Here is a 16,747-nt window from a genome sequence, read left to right as displayed (position 1 = left end):
ATCTAATCTGCTTTTTGAGCTACCATGATAGAGTATGCCTAGTAGTATAGTTACATAGCTAGACCGTATCACCCTTGCTAAATCTCAATTCCATCACATTACCCCTTTTCACACTTCTCTACATGGGCAAATTCCATATGAAGTCCAGCGTACCATCGTCAAATCCCTGAAACCCTCCATTACCCCCCACTCCACCATCCCCCAATCCGAACGGCGCCATCGCCGGGTCAAAAGGCAGCGCCAACCAATCATCATCCGGCATATCCGGCATCAACCCGGTGACATTTTCCGCTAAGCTTGATAAACTGCTTTGGCCTGCATTGTGGTTATTCAAGAAGGCCATGCCCTCTGTTGCAGCGGATGGAGTGTGGGAAGAGAGATTGCTATTGTTGGAGGATGCGTTGTGGGTGGTTGATGTGGCGCGCGAAGGTAGGCGAGGGGGACGAGAGGAGACGACAAAGGATTCGCGGAGGCGAGCGACGTGGAGGTCGAGGAGGGTTGCGTAGCGGGAAGCTAGGTGCATATCGTCTAGGGTGCCTGAACCGTCTTGTTAGTAACAGGATGTCGAACGTGGAGGAGTGACTTACTTGCGCGAAGAGCCCGGATAGCCGCATCTAGGATATCCAGACAACTCTGCAACTTTGCGTTTCTTGATCCCAGACTCAAGCCTTTGATTAGGTAGATTGAACTCGTAGTTATCCTGAGGAAGATTCGTACGGGTGAGTAACGCAGCGCTCCTGTCTCGGATAGCTGACAGACTTTTTGTAGTATCTGGCAACTTCCATCCACAACCTCTTGGATGAAATCGTAGTCCCGCGGTTCGAGGTTAAAAGGCAGATTATCCTCCTGTGGCACATCGGGATCTGTCTCCGCGAGTGTGCGTTCGACGACTGCCTGCATGCCAAGCGAGTTCGTGTAGATACGAACGTATTGGTATTCAATGTGGAGCATATCGTGCAGACCAACTTTGAGCTTGCAGGGGTCGAGGTACTTTTTCCTCCACGATACTAGCAGTGGTTGGAAGTGCTCGAGCAAGCCTATGTAGCGACCGGTGCGTAGTAAGCTTCGTGTTGTGGCTGTATTTGGATAGATGGTATCGGAGATTGACCGGGCGAGTTTGGTGAGCTCGACCCATGCGCTCATAAAGGACTGCCATTGCTCTACAGCGCCCGTCGCAGAGTCAACAGGTATCTTCTCCATTAAAGCATGGTTTAAGCTCTGTGGTATCATCGATGTGCAGCCTAGTCTCCATGAAAGTTGTTCGAGTAGCACGTATAGCAGCTTCCGAGCTCGGATCCTTCGGAGGATAAGGTATTCCGTGGTGAACTTTGGGTACGACACCTGGTCCTTGTCTATTCTCGCATTGTCCTCGAATAGTCCCAGCTCTTGTGCTAATGATAATGCGCAACCCATCAACATCCATGACATACGGTCTGAGCGTTTCGCGGGCTCAATAACATCTTCAAGCCATCTGTTCGATGTCACATCCCCTTCTAACAGCTTTGCGCCTTCTTCTGTGGTATTATTTGCGCCAATCATAAGTTCACAATCCCAGCCATCAGCGGCGGTAGGGAAATGTAGCGCTCGAGGATGCCACTCCGATAGCAGGAGCAGAGCTTCTATCGACCCAATGGTCCTACTCTGCGCTTTGGATGGCTTAACCTGTCCGAGCATGATCTTCATGATGAAGCGCTGACACTGCTCCCAAAGCCTATCATGCACAAAGTAGCCTCTCGAAGCGCCGCCCACGCCAGGAAGGATATTGTACCTCGACGAGATCATCAGTATAGTAGTGCACAGGAAAGGATCCAGCGCGATCAGTGTATAGTGATTTTCGTGATGCGCGTAGAACTCCCCTAGTATTGGCGACAACGGCGAGCAGTTCTTGAAGAACAAATCGACATATGTCACTGCCTCGTGTGCGGAGAACCAGCCCATCTGCACAAATCGACACGATGTCCACGTCTTCAGCGTCTCCGGTGACGGCGTCGACATCTGCACCGGCTGTGCTCTGAAGGTGTGGAACGGCGACGACGGAACGCCATTGTCGTAGCCTGATGGACCTGACCTGGGTGTTTCATATGCTTGTGATCCCGACTGTTCTTGATTGTCGATAGCATCGCGATGATGCGCGGCTTCAAACAATAGATTCAGTGCATCGCTCCCGCTCGATACCACCGTTCGCATCACCGAATGCGCAAGGTCTGGCTGGCCATGGGACGACGAGATCCTCCGTAGGTGTCCATGAGGAGAATGGAACTCGGAACGATTCGAGCCATTGACATGTGGACTAGTACCCGGCGTGAACCCATGCGTCGATATAGACGATCTATGGCCCGGTGACGGCAGCGGTGCGGGATTCGACTGAGGTCGATCGCGCGTCGCAGACGCCGACGTAGTACCACCACCGCCACTGGTAGCCTCCTCCTCATCCTCACCCTCCCTTGCTGCTTCCCCCGGTTTCCTCCTCTTGACCCAACTCCTCTCCGACCTGAAAATGCACTCGCGCATCTCGCGCTTGCATCTCTGACACGGCGGCTTTAGCTCGCCTCCATCTGGCCCGGTACCCAAGATGCATTTTGCCTTGCGCTGCCGGCAATTGATGCAAGCCTTGTATGCGCGCTTGAAGTCTTCGGGGTGGGTCCGCTTCTTGCTTGACCCAGAGCTCGAATTAGCATCCTGTTGGCCAGTGCTCGGATTGGAATCGTCCATTGTGACGATGAACAATAAATGGTAATTGATAGGGTGGTACGACGAACGGATGGCGCAGGAAAATCTGATGGGTGGGAGCCCGGGTATGACTGGGTTTTGCGCCTCGGGTATCGGCGGGCGCGAGGCGGGCTTATGCAGCGGAGCGGCATGCGCCTCAACGAAGACGGACTATGCTGCACGGTGTTGATTACATAATGATGTCGGAGCATACGTTCAATGCGCGCGCATGTGCGATGCTGAGAATGGGCGTGTTTTCTTTTTACTACAATGGCTGCTGTGTCGCGATGATGTTTGTGGGGTGACTGCGCAATAGGTGACCGGCTAGTGGTGGGTTGGCTGAGGGAAAACCTCGTACTGCCAGAGTGTCACGCCTCTTTCCCTCCGACAAGTACATAGGTAACAAGGCACGAATCGGCCAACAACGACATCTGTGTATTTTCGCAGGACTACAACGACATTGTAGAGGCAAAGCTAATGGGTTCGATGCCTACTGTCGTTATCTGCCGGGATTGCGTGCAGCCTTCCCATTTACACCTCATCGGAGCAAGCGTCGTTATTGCTACGTATTCAACTATCCCTCATGAAGATGTTAACAACTCTAGGAGGCAATATTGAAGGAGAGATGGTATCTCACGCCGCTCAGCACCAATCCCAACAGCCTCGGTGTCGATCGTTCTGAAGCGAAGTCATCCGCTCGCAAGCAAGGATACGTTAATTTGATCCCGTTGCTAGTTTCCGCCTCGCAGAAGTATGAGATAGACATTGCGCGTCGCGCTACACTTATCTTGAAATATTGCATTGGTTGCATAAAGCAAGCATTGACAAGCATTTAGCCAATTGGCAAATCGACTTTTACCAGCTCAGCCTCGCCGAGGCTTATATACTTCAGTGGTATGACCTGCCACGCCGCAGGAGTGCTGCTCACGAATCTCGTTATCTGCTTCTTTATTGCGTCTGTCCTACGCTCCTATCTCTCAGACAAAAATCCCACCAGAATGAATCATTCTTGCAACAAGCCGGACATCACCCGCGAGAGGAGCCATAACCATGCATTACGACCGCTGCGATATCGCACCAGGACCCTGTGGCTTCTTGGTCTGTACATGTTCCTTATCCTCATTCCATGGGTGTTGACTTGTGTGCTTGCGCATCGTCCACTCAACTCAGGCTCATACATGCGATAACGAGGCATTTCTGATCATGATGTGTCGAGTATGCGCAATTGGAAAAATGCAGTCGACGTGCTCAATTCGATCGCTGGGCTAATAACAAGTAAGCGATGCCGCACGAGACCCTACCAGCTACTCATGCTCAGCACATAAACGACTATCTAGTTCCAATTTTGTCCGCGGTTTTGGCTCAAGCGGCTGTGCTATTCTGTCAAAGGCAAAAGCCGAATGAGTTTTTGAGCCTGCGAGATATGTTTGTACTGGCAGATCGTGGATGGGCAGATGCACCTCTGATCTGGAACTCGATCCGAAGCCGACAGAAAATACAGGGTCGAAAATCAGGCGTAAGTTTCTTACTTCCTGCAGCATGTCTCATCCTTATCGGAGCCGCACAACAACCTCTGTATCAAATTCTGGTTGAAGTGAGTAAAATTTCCGTGACCACGTGCCACGATATCCCTTATTGGGATTCACACCCTGGTGATGGTTGTTACTTGTTTCCCCTGTATGAAAGACTTGGGATAGATATCGAGCCTGCAAGAATGGCTCTCGCAAAACATTCGGTTCTCCGGTCCCGAATGGCCTTGGACCTAGCATCAATCTCTGTCGACGAGCCACAGTCCTATATATGGAGTGTCAACGCGAAATCTGTCCCATTTTCTTCACTAAACTATTGGGTGTTTGCGCGCAACCATATCTCTATCCTCGACTACAACATAGAACCAATTCCAGACTTCTTTGTGGCTGGTCTTCCGGCCAGAACCACGACTGGAGTTTTTCGCAACCACATAATGAGACTCAACTCCTCTGTATCGTGCGAAGAAGTGGATGCTGGCGACTTTCCATCACCATGTCCTGGTGACCGACCTCTCACCGTGTTCTGGGAACACTTCCTAGACACAGAAGTGCGTGTATGCGTTCCCGGAAATTATACTGCTTTCCCATGGTCACTCAGTCGCAATCGCCAGGATTTTGACGAAGAGATATATATTGGAATTAACGATACGAGCACCGGTCGGAATGACGGGAACACAGATAATCCGCTATGCAGTACAAGCTCTACCTTCTGCTGCAAGGCAACAACAACTAGGGGCTATTTTGAGCTGGGTAATAATTGGAATCATAACACATACGAGCCACTTCTAGAACACTGGCCTGATCCAGCAGAGATGGAGGAGAGTTTCAATGACTGGACTAATCCTTATAGTCAATGTCCAAACACTGTACCCTCTGACACGTATGTAACATGGAGAAATACACGAACAGGTACTGATTCAAAGCAGAGATACTTGTTTTAATGTTCATGATTCGGCTTCGCACGACGAGGATTCTTCCGATACTGAGACCTGAAAAGTACCTGGTCCTTTAATGACAAGTGCACTCGCACTGTTTGGAAATGGCTCCTGGCTAAACACAGCGGCGGAGTATTTATCAAACCTTACATATAATGGTACGCATAGAAATGGTGACTACACTAACGAGGACCTCACATGGCCGCTCTTCAGGCGCGGAATGCCTTTGTCAAATCTTTGGGCACCAAACTATGGCCACAACGGGGCTATTGGGAAGCTTGTGTCTTTGTGTGGCGAACTTGAACAGCGAATCTTTGATGACATCAAGCCGACGACCCATGATCTGTCCGAACTCACCTAGTAGTTGTTCGCTTTCTTCGCACCCGGCTTCAATAGCGACAATAACCAAGCACTACACCAAACACTAAGCCAAACACTAAATGATACCCAAAATCTGCTCGAGGTCGCCATGTTTGTCGCAAATCGAGCCATCCTCACCTTGGTTTCTACTGATAGCGGTTTGACTGGACGTCAAATCTACACTTCGCCTGGTGTTGTCGTGCCAAAACCTGTTCTGTCAAGATCAAGCGTCATCACAATGTCAGTCTTGATAGGCCTTCAACTACTCGGTCTACGCTACCTGGCTCATTACCTATATCCCGTCCCATCATGGGTCAGATCAGCTGGATGCCACGGCCATAGCCCGTATAGGAGCAAGTTTGGATCACCAAGGCGTACTTCCAGCCATTGGCCCAGTGAGCAAGGAAGACCTCGTCACCTTACAGACCGTGGGAGGCTTGATTGGCATCGTCGAGAGAAGCCCGTGTCACGAGAGCTCGGCAACCGAATCTGTGCTGCTCGATATGGCTGCTGCAGATGACTCCGCAGTCGAGTTACAACGACTCACTTCGTCCGAGGAGGCTCGCAAAAGCGTGAAAGATGACACCACAAATGTTAAGCTTGAGCTAGGCGCGTCAGGTCCGATCCTTATGGCCGATTTGTCGGACCGCACGACGTTATCATCTGGTCTGAAGAGAGCTTGGAGCAAGATGTTTGCTTCTGAGAGACAGCCATCGGTCGATGATCTGCCATCGCTGCCTACATCTCCTCGAAGCGAAACGTCCACTAACCTCCCCACTCTTACCCTGTTGCCATCCCTCAGTTTCTCAACCCACCCGGATGACGATGAAATGTCTGTCTTAGAATAGATACAGATTCTGTGGTGTAGTAAAGGAGTCATGTGAGAGGAGATAAGAAGCCGAAGCGCTTTCTGGGGCTAGAGGGGTTTCCTTTGTTCTTCTGTAGCAGCGGTAGCTGTCGTATGACCTTCTAGAACTTCACTCTTCAGCTTGCAGCTTGCAGCCTGACATTGTATTGTGTTACAATACAACGAGCTAGGACAGTTTAGGGTAGATATTAGAGCCGTTTAAATAGCAAACATCATTACCAGTGTGAATTACGTTCACGTGGTTTCTTAGACCCCGTTGATCATCTACACCTTGCCATCCCCCTCCTTCCTCGCCGCCTTCTTCTCCTCAATCCCCTCTCTCCACTCCCTGCCCCATACTGCCGTCGCATAAGTCATACCCGCCCCAGCAACCAGGAACCCCGCACTGATTGTCGAAAACCAACCGACGCCAATCGCCCTAACAGCAGGCAGACACACCGCCGACCCCGCCGCCGCAAACATGTAGCGCATAAAGTAATTCCCCGCAACCACCTCTGCGCTCCTCCCTTGCATAACATCCAAGCAGTACGTATTGAGACTAGGAAAGCAAAACAATTGCGCCACGCCCTGGAGGAACATCATGATGACGGGGAGCGCAACACCGCCAACGCGCTTTTCAACACTCCACCCGTACACAATCATACAAGCGGGTATGACGCCCCCGAGGAAGAAGACGCAAGACCGCAGACGGTCTTCTGACACGCGGTGGCCCCGCTTCCGAATATACTTCTTCACCACGTGGTCTGCGTAGCGGCCGCCGAAGAAGGTGCCAAGGAGGTATCCGCAGCCGGGCGCGATGTAGAAGAGTCCCGATTGCAAGGGAGACTGCAGGTCAAACCTTGGATTGAGCACGTACCGGATGGGCGTGAGCAGGCTGTACATGTTCCAAACCAAGCTCGCGGACGCGAGGGCCGTGAGGAGAATATTCGGGTACCGATATAATCTCACGACGCGGAAGGGGTTGAGCCACGCCCACATTTTGCTTGCGCGCTGCTTTGCAGGCAGACCCGCGAGCTCGTCGGCGCGCTTCTTGTGTATGGTTTCGGGCTGGAGGAAGGCACAAAACAGCGTCGCGGCACCGGCGAGCGCCGTCTGCAGCCAGAAGATGTCGCGCCACGAGCGGAACGTGACGATGATGCCACCGATGAACGGGCCCAGCGCGGGCCCGATCAGCGTGCCGGAGAGGAACCAACCTAGCGCTGTTGCGCGCTCGGTCGGCTTGTAAATGTCGCCTATGACTGCTGATCCGATGACGAGGAAGGCGGTGCCTTGGAACGCGGTCAGGATCCTAAAGACGAAGAAGGCAGCGAGGTTGGGGCTTAGCGCCGTGCCGATGCTGAATGCGGTAAATAACGCTGCACTTGCTACGCTCACCCACTTCCGGCCGTAGATGTTTCCGTAAGGGCCGTAGAAACAGGGGGATAGGCCCATGAAGAGCATGTACAAGGCATTTGAGACGTTGATGATGGAGCCGTCTGTGGAAAAGGTCTTTGCTACTTCCGGAACGGCGGAGAGGACAGTCGTCGAGGAGATGGGGGCTAGGAAGCTGCAGAAGGAGACGACGGCGACGATGATCATTTTTCGCCGTGGGGTGAACTTGTTGTAGATGGTGTCGTTGTCACCTGTTGCGACGTATTGCACATTGGCCATGTCATGGTGGCTGACTGATGAGACTGTGCGTTGGAGTTGAAGGCGGCCTTGTTGGTCGTCGTCAGGCCGTGGTGCAGGTATAATGGAGGCGTATTCGGTGTTCTTCTCAGATTCGGTTGTTTGATGTTCAGGTTCGGTGGCCGGGTGGGAAGATTGCCGTGGGCCAGCGGGTGCTGAGGAGGATGTGGAAGAGGGTGCCATTTTGCGTACTCATAGAAGGCGAGTCCTGGAAAGAATGATGCTCCTGCGGGAGAAGATTACAAGGACATGTGCTGCTGTGATACAAGACTTGCAGTACCACTCAAGTCAGGAAAGAATGTTTGAAACCACAAGTTAGGAAGAATGTTTGGAGAAAGAGGAACAAGTGACTCGAGACGTTAGATATGCGTGCCCTACGATGCATGTTGGGCTATCTTTCTGCAATCTTGCTACATTAGCGTCTTCCTACGGCTTCATATCCGCGGGTGGGTACTAGACTCCGTCGAAGAATTGTCCAAACAGAGTCTTTTCCGTGCAGGGTTTTTCGCGTACATCGCTTCGAGGCGTTGGCGTATCCGGCGAGTGGAGTAGCGCGAGGGGTGGAGCAGCGCGACATGGGCATCGGAGCAGAAATGTCCGGTCGGATACTTTGCCGCCGATGGATATGTAGTATCGCTCACCGACCAAATGTCCAAGTTGGGAGTGTCGTTGGGTACATTGGGTTCGTCGAGTTTGCGTGAGGTGCAGTGTGCGGTCCGGGTATAAGGTGCCTGCAAAGACTTTTCCGTGCCACATGACTCATGCCAACCGTCGTCACATGCATGCTGCAAATCCGCGACACATACGGCCCTTCTCTCGAGTGAGCTCAGCGAAGAGCAGCGCAGATATATACGTGTATATGTAAGCCTATAGCCGGTCCCAAAGTTATATACGACGGGGGCTTTCTAAAAATACCCAAACCTGGATCTTGCCTTGAGATGCCGTGTCCATGTTCCCCCAAACGCCGATGATGCAATTACGCTTTTTCAACCAAAGGAATCTCGTCCCGACCGTCTCATATGCTGAGCTTGTCGAGACTCAAGCGGTCGGCGCTTCTGTGTCGCTTGACCATGCCCAGCTTGTAGAACTTCTCCTCCCCCGTTGCTGTTCGGCCGCCAATGTACCACTTCTCGGCGCCCATGACTTCGTGGAAGCCTTCGGACGAGCTGTCCGAGCCCCGTCTGCCTCGTTGCGACGCGCCTGGTATTGGGAAGGCCTGGGCCTTGGGGGAGGTGGAGCGGTTGTAGGGAGCGGTGTGTTGTCTGGTTGGCTGGAAATGGCCTGTTGCTTGCACCGAGACAGTCGTTGCACCGGGCGACGGTGAGCGCGTCTTGGTGGTGATTGTGCGCGAGGAAGCTGCTGCTGTGTCGAGAGTCTGGCTCTGTTGCGAGGCCGTGGTTTGCGAGTACGAGGCTACAGACGCTGCTTGCGAGGCCGTCGTCTTTTGTAGATTGGGTTGTTGCGCGCGGAAGGCGGCGAGGAAGCCGCCAAAGAAGGGCCTGTTGGTAGTCATGGTAGTTTTGGGCTGTTTGTAGAGGTTGCGTGTTCGATCCGTGACACTATTAATGCAGCAAGTCAAGCGGCGGTGTGGAGGTGAGGTGTTGGCGGCTCCGCAACACGTTGTTTTGTGTCGCGACCGAACAACAACAACGACAGTGAACAAGGCACTACGACTACGCCGTGGGGCTCGGACACTACGTCCCGGTCGTTTCCATGCGCTCAGCGAGATGGCGAGGGAGACGCCGCAGAACCAGGCGGGTTCGCGACCAAAGGTGGGTAATTCTACGCGCGAATGTGCGTGTGACGTAGGCGACTTGCAGCTCGGCGTAGCGTCTATGAGAGCGGGATGCGGTGCCGTCAAAACCAGCGGGGTAGGCGATGGCCGTGTTTATAGGAGATGGCGGGGGCAGCAGAGCGCAGGCGTCTGGCAGGTTTGGCGTATCGGTCCGTTGCTGGTGCCGTGAAGCTCGTCGACGACTGGAAACCAGGAATAAGTCGGAACCAGCTGATTGTCATTCGACCGCCTCCCGAGCCTTGACCGAGGCTAGAACTACACAGCTTCTCCAGGCAAATCATCGCGCGCCATCAGATAAACGCCCAGTACCGACCCGCCATGCTCGAGATGCGATCGCGATGACATGCCGTCTGCCCGGCTACCATCTGTTGTTCGCAGATCCGCGTCGTTCCCTTGCTCACACACCTCGAGTCAGCCCCAAGCAGTCCCGAACACCCGGGGAACGTGCGCATACCATGCTCTTAGTAACATGTCGCATCTCATACGACGCACGGCGGCTGGACTAGCCGCTCGTCATGTCTATCCATACCCACCTGAACGCGGGGCAGTCCCAGCATTAGAACGTCGCGTTAGGGCTGAGGTAGCACATGTAAAGGCTGATGCGGCGCTCTTCGTGGCGCCGGTGCTGGGAAACGTTTTTTCTCACATGTGCGGACGCATATGATCGGCATAGTATCTTGAAGCCGCCGCTTGTGACGTAGCCATGTGTATGGTTGTGTATCACCTTCTCCAACACAGGCGGCAGATGGGCGGCGGGATCAGCATATGACTATGCTATGATATGGCAGCAACCGATCATCTTCTAGACAACGTCTGCATACACAGACGTTTGATGGCCTTCTACGGTAAGTGCTGTGCACGGACCTCGGCCCCCTCTATCTCACTAGGCATCACTTCGAGTGGCGCAACTGTCAACAACACAAGACCTGCCATTGACTTTTTCATGCTTCAACGTGAAGGGTATGAATTTTCCACGGTTTTCTCATACAGCTAGCATCACACAACACTAGTTGCCTCTCTTTTCATCATCCCCACTGTCATGGCATCGTTCTCCCTTCTCCCCGCCGAGCTCGTGGAATACATTGTATCCTACCTTCCCCAGCACGACATCTACGCTGTATGCCAACTCAACAAGGATCTTTTGGAACTCGCCATCCCTTTTTTGTACCGTCATGTTGACCTCTTCATTTCGCCCAACAACAGACTACCCCGGATCGATCGCTTCTGCCTAGCCATCATAGACTCCACCCGCAAAGCCAATAACGTCGAGTCAATACGCCTCGGCCTATCGCCTAGCAGCGACTTTTCGGTAGGCCAGCACTGGCTACCACCAGACAAGAACTTTGATGACCAAGTCATGTTCCGGAAAGCCATGACCGTGTTGGGTGACGAGACGTTGGTAGCTACAGACGACTATCTAATAGATGCAATTAGTCTGCGCGAGTACTCCGCCTACGCAAGTTTGATCCTGCTTGTCCTGCCCAATCTATGTCGACTGGACGTAGCAGACTGCAAGTCCGTAACCTTCCACCACCTGCACACTATCCTGCGTAACCTCGATCCGGAGACTGCTTGGAATAAGCGGTACCCCTCGCGCATTTTGTTGACACGATTATCGACTATCAAAAAAGTATCTCTCATGTTCGACAGTAGAACTGGAGTTGCGTACCGGGGCGATAACAGCCGCATGACTCTTGATCACCTCCTCAACATTCCCAGTATCGAGACGTTGGAACTTTCCCATCTCAAGTGGCCCGTGGGTTTGCAACACATGAACACAGCACACCCGCACCTTACGAACCCCATAGTAGATCGCACGAGAGCCACCAACATCACCACACTAGTCTTTCGACATTCCGGGGCATTCACACCGGCTCTACTTTCCTTGTTACAATGCGTGCCCAAACTACGCTCTTTTACCTACGAATTCTTCTTCCCCGGCCCCTTACCCCCCTCGTATCACCACCAGATGCTCTCGCTAGACGCCTGGAGCGAACACCTCCGCCGTTTTTCCTCTACGCTACAAGTCTTGGTCTTTAGTGCAGAATACAGTGACACTTCGCTCTACTTCTTCCAGCAACCGCGCATCAGCGAGATGCTGTATGGGTACCTCGACCTCACCGCCTTCACCGCTCTGCACACGCTCGAAGTGCCCCTCCCCTTTTTAACAGGCGACGTCGATTTTTCCATCACAAAGGAGATTTACCCGTTGTTTCCGCCCAATCTGCAGCACCTCACACTACGCCCTGATCTCTCGCACGCACATCTTCCTTTCCCCCTGGATCAAAGTATTTTACCACACGGTCTCACGTTCGCCGAGAGCAAAGACGAGGCGCAGTATCGAATGAATGCTCGCATGGACGTGTCGTACATGTTCCAAGCTGCGCTCTCCCTCCTCGACTTCGCTACGTCAACATCACCAACATCCTTCCGTTCCCTGTCCGTCTGGCAGCCCGCAGACCCCGGTTTATCCTGGTTTGACGGCCAGATTCAGGATTTTGCTACTACGTGCCGGAATAAAAATGTTACGGGGAGGCTGTTGGAACCGATGCTGTTAAGGTGGAAGAAGGCGGAGCATTGGGATTTGGTTAGGGAGATTACGCTGTTTGATAGTGAGGATGAGGGATTATCTGAGGCGTCTAATGTGGTGCGAGAGAGGTTTTGGAGGGGCGAGGGGCGGCTGGGACAGGTGTTGGGGTTGGGGTGTCAGTTTCATGTCGATGCTTTGTGTAAGGGGAGGGTTACAGCTGTCAGAAGACCCGATACTGCACGGCACAGGATGAATCGCCTCCGCTAGGGTACTTCTGTGTTGAGCTGATGCGTTGGACGCTGCGCTGATGGATATGTCTGCTTTCCCTGATCAGTTGGACGTTGGGGCCTAGCTCTGACAGCCAACAACAGTTACCAAGAGCCTGATGGATTCTTGGATGTATCTGTCATAATGATATAGCAAACTGATCTTTTCCCCTTTCGCTCAATGTCAAGACAAAGATATGCAATATACGCGAAACAAAGTTGTTGCTGGAGGCGCTTCTAGTTTGAGCAATCTCGCGAGGTCCGGCGCTTTGGTCGTCAAGATGTGATATGATCGCAGAAACGCATTCCTCGCCGCACTACGAACTGCCAAGATTAACAAGACTCTAGAAACAAGTGCCAAAGATGGACCTGAAAGGGCATGGAAGTATGTGAAGGGCTCGAATCCTAGAAGCGACAGCAGGAACGACATACACGAACAAAAATGAAGCGACCAAAGAATTCCTTCCATGTGATTGGTGTATCCTGTGAGAAGATTTATTCCCACGCCTTTACTCGATCGATATTTCGACAGCCCCCGGAACAGCTATCGTTTTCCAGTCCAGCGAATCGTCAGGTTCCATATCAGTCTCGATGTGCTTACTCAAGGAGAGTATGAAATAATGCCAAGCGCTATCTCTGCTCTGAACTTTAACATGGCTATCCTCAGCTTGAAGTTCATAATCGCTGTCTTCGTCTCCAAGTTCAATGTCGCTCTCCTCGCCTCCAAGTTCGTGGTTGCGATAATCTGCCACCAAAAGTTCGTCGACTGGAATAGTCAATCTCCCAAAGCGTTTGAAGGTGTCCTTCTTGCCTTCAATTGCAACTAGGATAAGGCATTCGAGTTCCCAATCGTCAGGACCATGGAAAAGCACGATGGGCAAACAAAACATTTCTTGCGGCTCCAGAGGCTTGTGATCCAATACAATGCGTGGCTGACCCAAACGATCAGCGTGATCTAACCACAGTTCATAGACGAATGCACTCCAGTGTGCAACAGATTCCGAATCCGCGACTGGTCGGAGTCGCATTTTTGATAAGAACCCAGATAACCGAATGATCCCGTTTAACACCTCAGAGAAAGCATCACCTGTCTTGGTATCTGCATGACAACTCTTGATTTCCACAAGAATAACGACTGTATCTTGACTTGCATCGTAGCTTGCCTCTGGTGTGACAGGCCCATCCACACTTGCCCAGGACCAGGAAGGGGCTCGATAACATTCTTGCGTTGATTTTGGAACTGCAGGCTTTGGAATATCCCGGATGCCCCTTTTCCAGAGAAGTTCGATTGGCATTCGTCGGATCCACAGCCCCGCGCAGTATGTATCGGCGAGAGGCTCACAGAAGAGCCTTGCTATGCCCGATATTGCCACTAGCTTGTCTTTGGGGAATGTAAGCCGGCACTTAGTGTATTGCTCAAGGATTGTGAGCCAGGTATGCATATACTCGTTGCCACGGATCATGGGCTGGGCTCGATCTCCGACCAATGGCTGATGGTGATAGTCGTAGGTGCTGAATTTGAAACTATTATCCTGATGATGGGCCGTGAGCCAATCGGGTTCAATCTGCATGGGAAGTTCTTCGCAGGCAAGTTTGTCGTAACACTGCCAAAAGATCTGGTTAGAGTTGAAGTATAGGACTCTTGGTGACAATTGTAACTCTTGAACTACCCAAGCTCTGCTCCTAAGAGGTTGATCCTCAAACGCGTCGGGCCAGATTCTCGAATTATAGATCTGATAAACGCTATTAGGTCGATCGTTCCAAGACGACGTTACCTCGCAAGTTACCCTGGAGCTGGCTTCACGTGTGCGAAAACACCCAGAACTGCTCTTGGCGCTAGCAGCCGCCGCAATGCAAAGAAAAGCATGACGGTAAACTTCATCCATCAGAGGCGCCTGCTCTTCCCAATCTTGATTCGAGTCTTGAATTATGCACAGGGAATCTATCCAGATATACTGTATCTTCAGAGACCTTGCCACCGATATGGCATCCCGGAACGTTTGGCTAAGAATAGACGTCAGAATACCGCTCGTCAGCTGGTCCTTTGTCTGATTAGTCAACATGAAGAATGGATCCCGTCCCCAACAATGACTTAATGTTGCATAACGAGGCGCAAATGCTGGATCTGAGAACGGGTTGACCAACAAGCGGACCCGGTCTTCATTCACCTGTTCAATTTGGAGAAGGCGCATTGTAGAAGGTTTTCTAGGCCTTCGCGACCTCAAAAGTTCTGCAGCCTGACATCTTGGGTGTGCCCCAAGGCATTGCGACAGCCATTTCTTCGGAGCCTCTAAGTTCGAGGTAGATCCGGCCCAGGTGCTTGAGGTATGATGTTGGGTTTGATGCTCTACTGCTTGACGTTAGTGCACAGGGATCACACTCGAGATGGCCGAAAAGCAGACTTACGTTGCGTTTCCACATACCTAAAATGCAGATGCAATCTGAGTTGACGTTGACGTCCAACTAAATCAACGTGGATGGAATCCTTAAACATAACATGACTTGTGACGTAGCCTTCTTTTGTGGTGTCACCATGGCAACTTTCGCGATCAAAGTCCGGTCTTTTTACCAAATTCTTCCAGACGTCCCTACAGATAATACAGTTCTTGTTGGCTTCTTGTTCGAGAATCTGAATGGAAGTATGATGATGCAACGGTCTCCTAAGAACAGAGCCTTGGAACATGGAAGAGCACCGATCACAAAGTGATGGGGTTACGGAGACAGACATACTACAGCCTTGTCGACATTGGATCAGAAAGCGCAACGTACGGAAACCGGCGATTTCGAGGGATGTGAAGCACAAGTAGGGTGGATTGGAGTCGTAGTGAATATCCACATCCGTCTTTGGCGGCTACTGGGGAGTGTGTTGTGTCACCTTTCGTACCGTATAAATCGTGGCAGCAAGGCTAAACGTGACAAGCCTACTTGGGTTTTTATGTTACGACGCTGGCAGTGTCATTCAGCCAAGGTGGCGATCGGCCTGATAGCGGGGTAGACAAGATCCGTCCTATCAGCGGATGCAGAGCGACAGAAGTGGGAAAGACCTGAGGTTTGTGGCTTGCAGGTGGCACGGAAGAGATTAGGCAACAGCTCACTTGCTATTTGTTTTCGCAAGATGCGTTATCACGTGACTTCGTGTACAGGATCTGAAACTCTCATCGTGAATTCCGATTCAACGTACCACCAACCTTTTCTTCTTGTTAAATACGATCTCTGCTCCCTTCTTGAGACATTGGCAAAGCACGTATCTATGCGTAATAAGAAATCTCTTGATGACGAAACATCCGACATGATAGGTTGGTCGGCTAACCGAACAGAAGGTAGGTGCATAAAACAAAACATCCGCTCGCTAGTCATGTGTTATATCTTTCACTGTATCTGTGTCTAGATCAGCCAAGATAAAGTTTTCATCAACAGATGCCTTCTCGTCGCTGTCTTCGTCCGAGTCCATGCCAGTCAGACGGTCATCACTGACGTTCGGCCCTTCGTCCTTCAGCCGCAAGAGCTTTCGGTGGATGACACCGGTCGTCACTATCTTCAGCTCAACTGCGAAGATGCTACTTTCGCCCATGTTGGCTGTGAACAGAGTGGCTGTATGCTGTGAATATCTCGCTTCAAGCTTGGGGTTCACGTCCTTCCCCAGATTATTTACTCCACCAGATGGTAGAAGGATCTCACCCACTGAGATTTCGCCTTGCGCTTTGCGCCCTCAGGTCTTCGCTGCGTTCATACTGATCTCAACGTCCTCGCATGTCATACTGCCGACTACGAGACACGGGCCAAGTATTCCACATAGAGACTGGGTCTCCCATACTTCGTTTGACGTCCGGATCTTCTCTCAGCCTGGCCCAAAATTGGTCGAATTGCTGAATCCACTTGTATTGGATATGCTTCCTAGTGCCCTCGAGAACAAAGTCAGTTGCAGAGCCTTCTTGAAGTGCGTGGCTGACGTATGCAGCCGGCGCATCAGGAACATAGTTTGTAGATGGGCTCAGAGGCTGTTTGCCAATGTAGGTGCATTTGTTGAGCGTCCTAATCCGTGGCGCGGAGGAAACAGCGCCCTTTCACACATTGTACGCCTGACAGA

General features: G+C 51.8%; 6 protein-coding genes across 6 annotated transcripts; 3 read left to right on the top strand and 3 right to left on the bottom strand.

Moving 5' to 3' along the window:
* Window positions 1-118: 118 nt before the first annotated feature.
* On the bottom strand, window positions 119-8,252 carry GT037_002587 (uncharacterized protein; the record flags this gene model as incomplete). Its single annotated transcript, XM_038927634.1, has 3 exons — window positions 119-537; window positions 588-2,880; window positions 6,840-8,252. 3 exons carry the CDS (start codon window positions 8,250-8,252, stop codon window positions 119-121), a joined length of 4,125 nt encoding a protein of 1,374 aa, XP_038788912.1.
* Window positions 4,424-5,231, top strand: GT037_002589 (uncharacterized protein; the record flags this gene model as incomplete). Its single annotated transcript, XM_038927636.1, has 2 exons — window positions 4,424-5,118; window positions 5,165-5,231. 2 exons carry the CDS (start codon window positions 4,424-4,426, stop codon window positions 5,229-5,231), a joined length of 762 nt encoding a protein of 253 aa, XP_038788914.1.
* On the top strand, window positions 5,643-6,381 carry GT037_002588 (uncharacterized protein; the record flags this gene model as incomplete). Its single annotated transcript, XM_038927635.1, has 2 exons — window positions 5,643-5,744; window positions 5,788-6,381. The coding sequence occupies 2 exons, from the start codon at window positions 5,643-5,645 to the stop codon at window positions 6,379-6,381; spliced, it is 696 nt and encodes a 231-aa protein (XP_038788913.1).
* An 832-nt stretch (window positions 8,253-9,084) lies between the features above and the next one.
* Window positions 9,085-9,582, bottom strand: GT037_002586 (uncharacterized protein; the record flags this gene model as incomplete). Its single annotated transcript, XM_038927633.1, has 1 exon — window positions 9,085-9,582. The coding sequence occupies one exon, from the start codon at window positions 9,580-9,582 to the stop codon at window positions 9,085-9,087; it is 498 nt and encodes a 165-aa protein (XP_038788911.1).
* Window positions 9,583-10,903: 1,321 nt separating this feature from the next.
* GT037_002585 (uncharacterized protein) lies at window positions 10,904-13,487 on the top strand (the record flags this gene model as incomplete). The annotated part of the gene is made up of 3 exons (XM_038927632.1): window positions 10,904-12,511; window positions 13,009-13,045; window positions 13,219-13,487. 3 exons carry the CDS (start codon window positions 10,904-10,906, stop codon window positions 13,485-13,487), a joined length of 1,914 nt encoding a protein of 637 aa, XP_038788910.1.
* Window positions 13,170-16,231, bottom strand: GT037_002584 (uncharacterized protein; the record flags this gene model as incomplete). Its single annotated transcript, XM_038927631.1, has 2 exons — window positions 13,170-14,264; window positions 16,034-16,231. 2 exons carry the CDS (start codon window positions 16,229-16,231, stop codon window positions 13,170-13,172), a joined length of 1,293 nt encoding a protein of 430 aa, XP_038788909.1.
* Between the last annotated feature and the right edge of the window lie 516 nt (window positions 16,232-16,747).

This window comes from Alternaria burnsii (genome assembly GCF_013036055.1).
Source record: "Alternaria burnsii strain CBS107.38 chromosome Unknown 746, whole genome shotgun sequence".
NCBI lineage: Eukaryota > Fungi > Ascomycota > Dothideomycetes > Pleosporales > Pleosporaceae > Alternaria > Alternaria burnsii.
The sequence above is the reverse complement of the archived record's forward strand: the minus strand, read 5'-3'. Positions and strand labels throughout refer to the sequence as shown.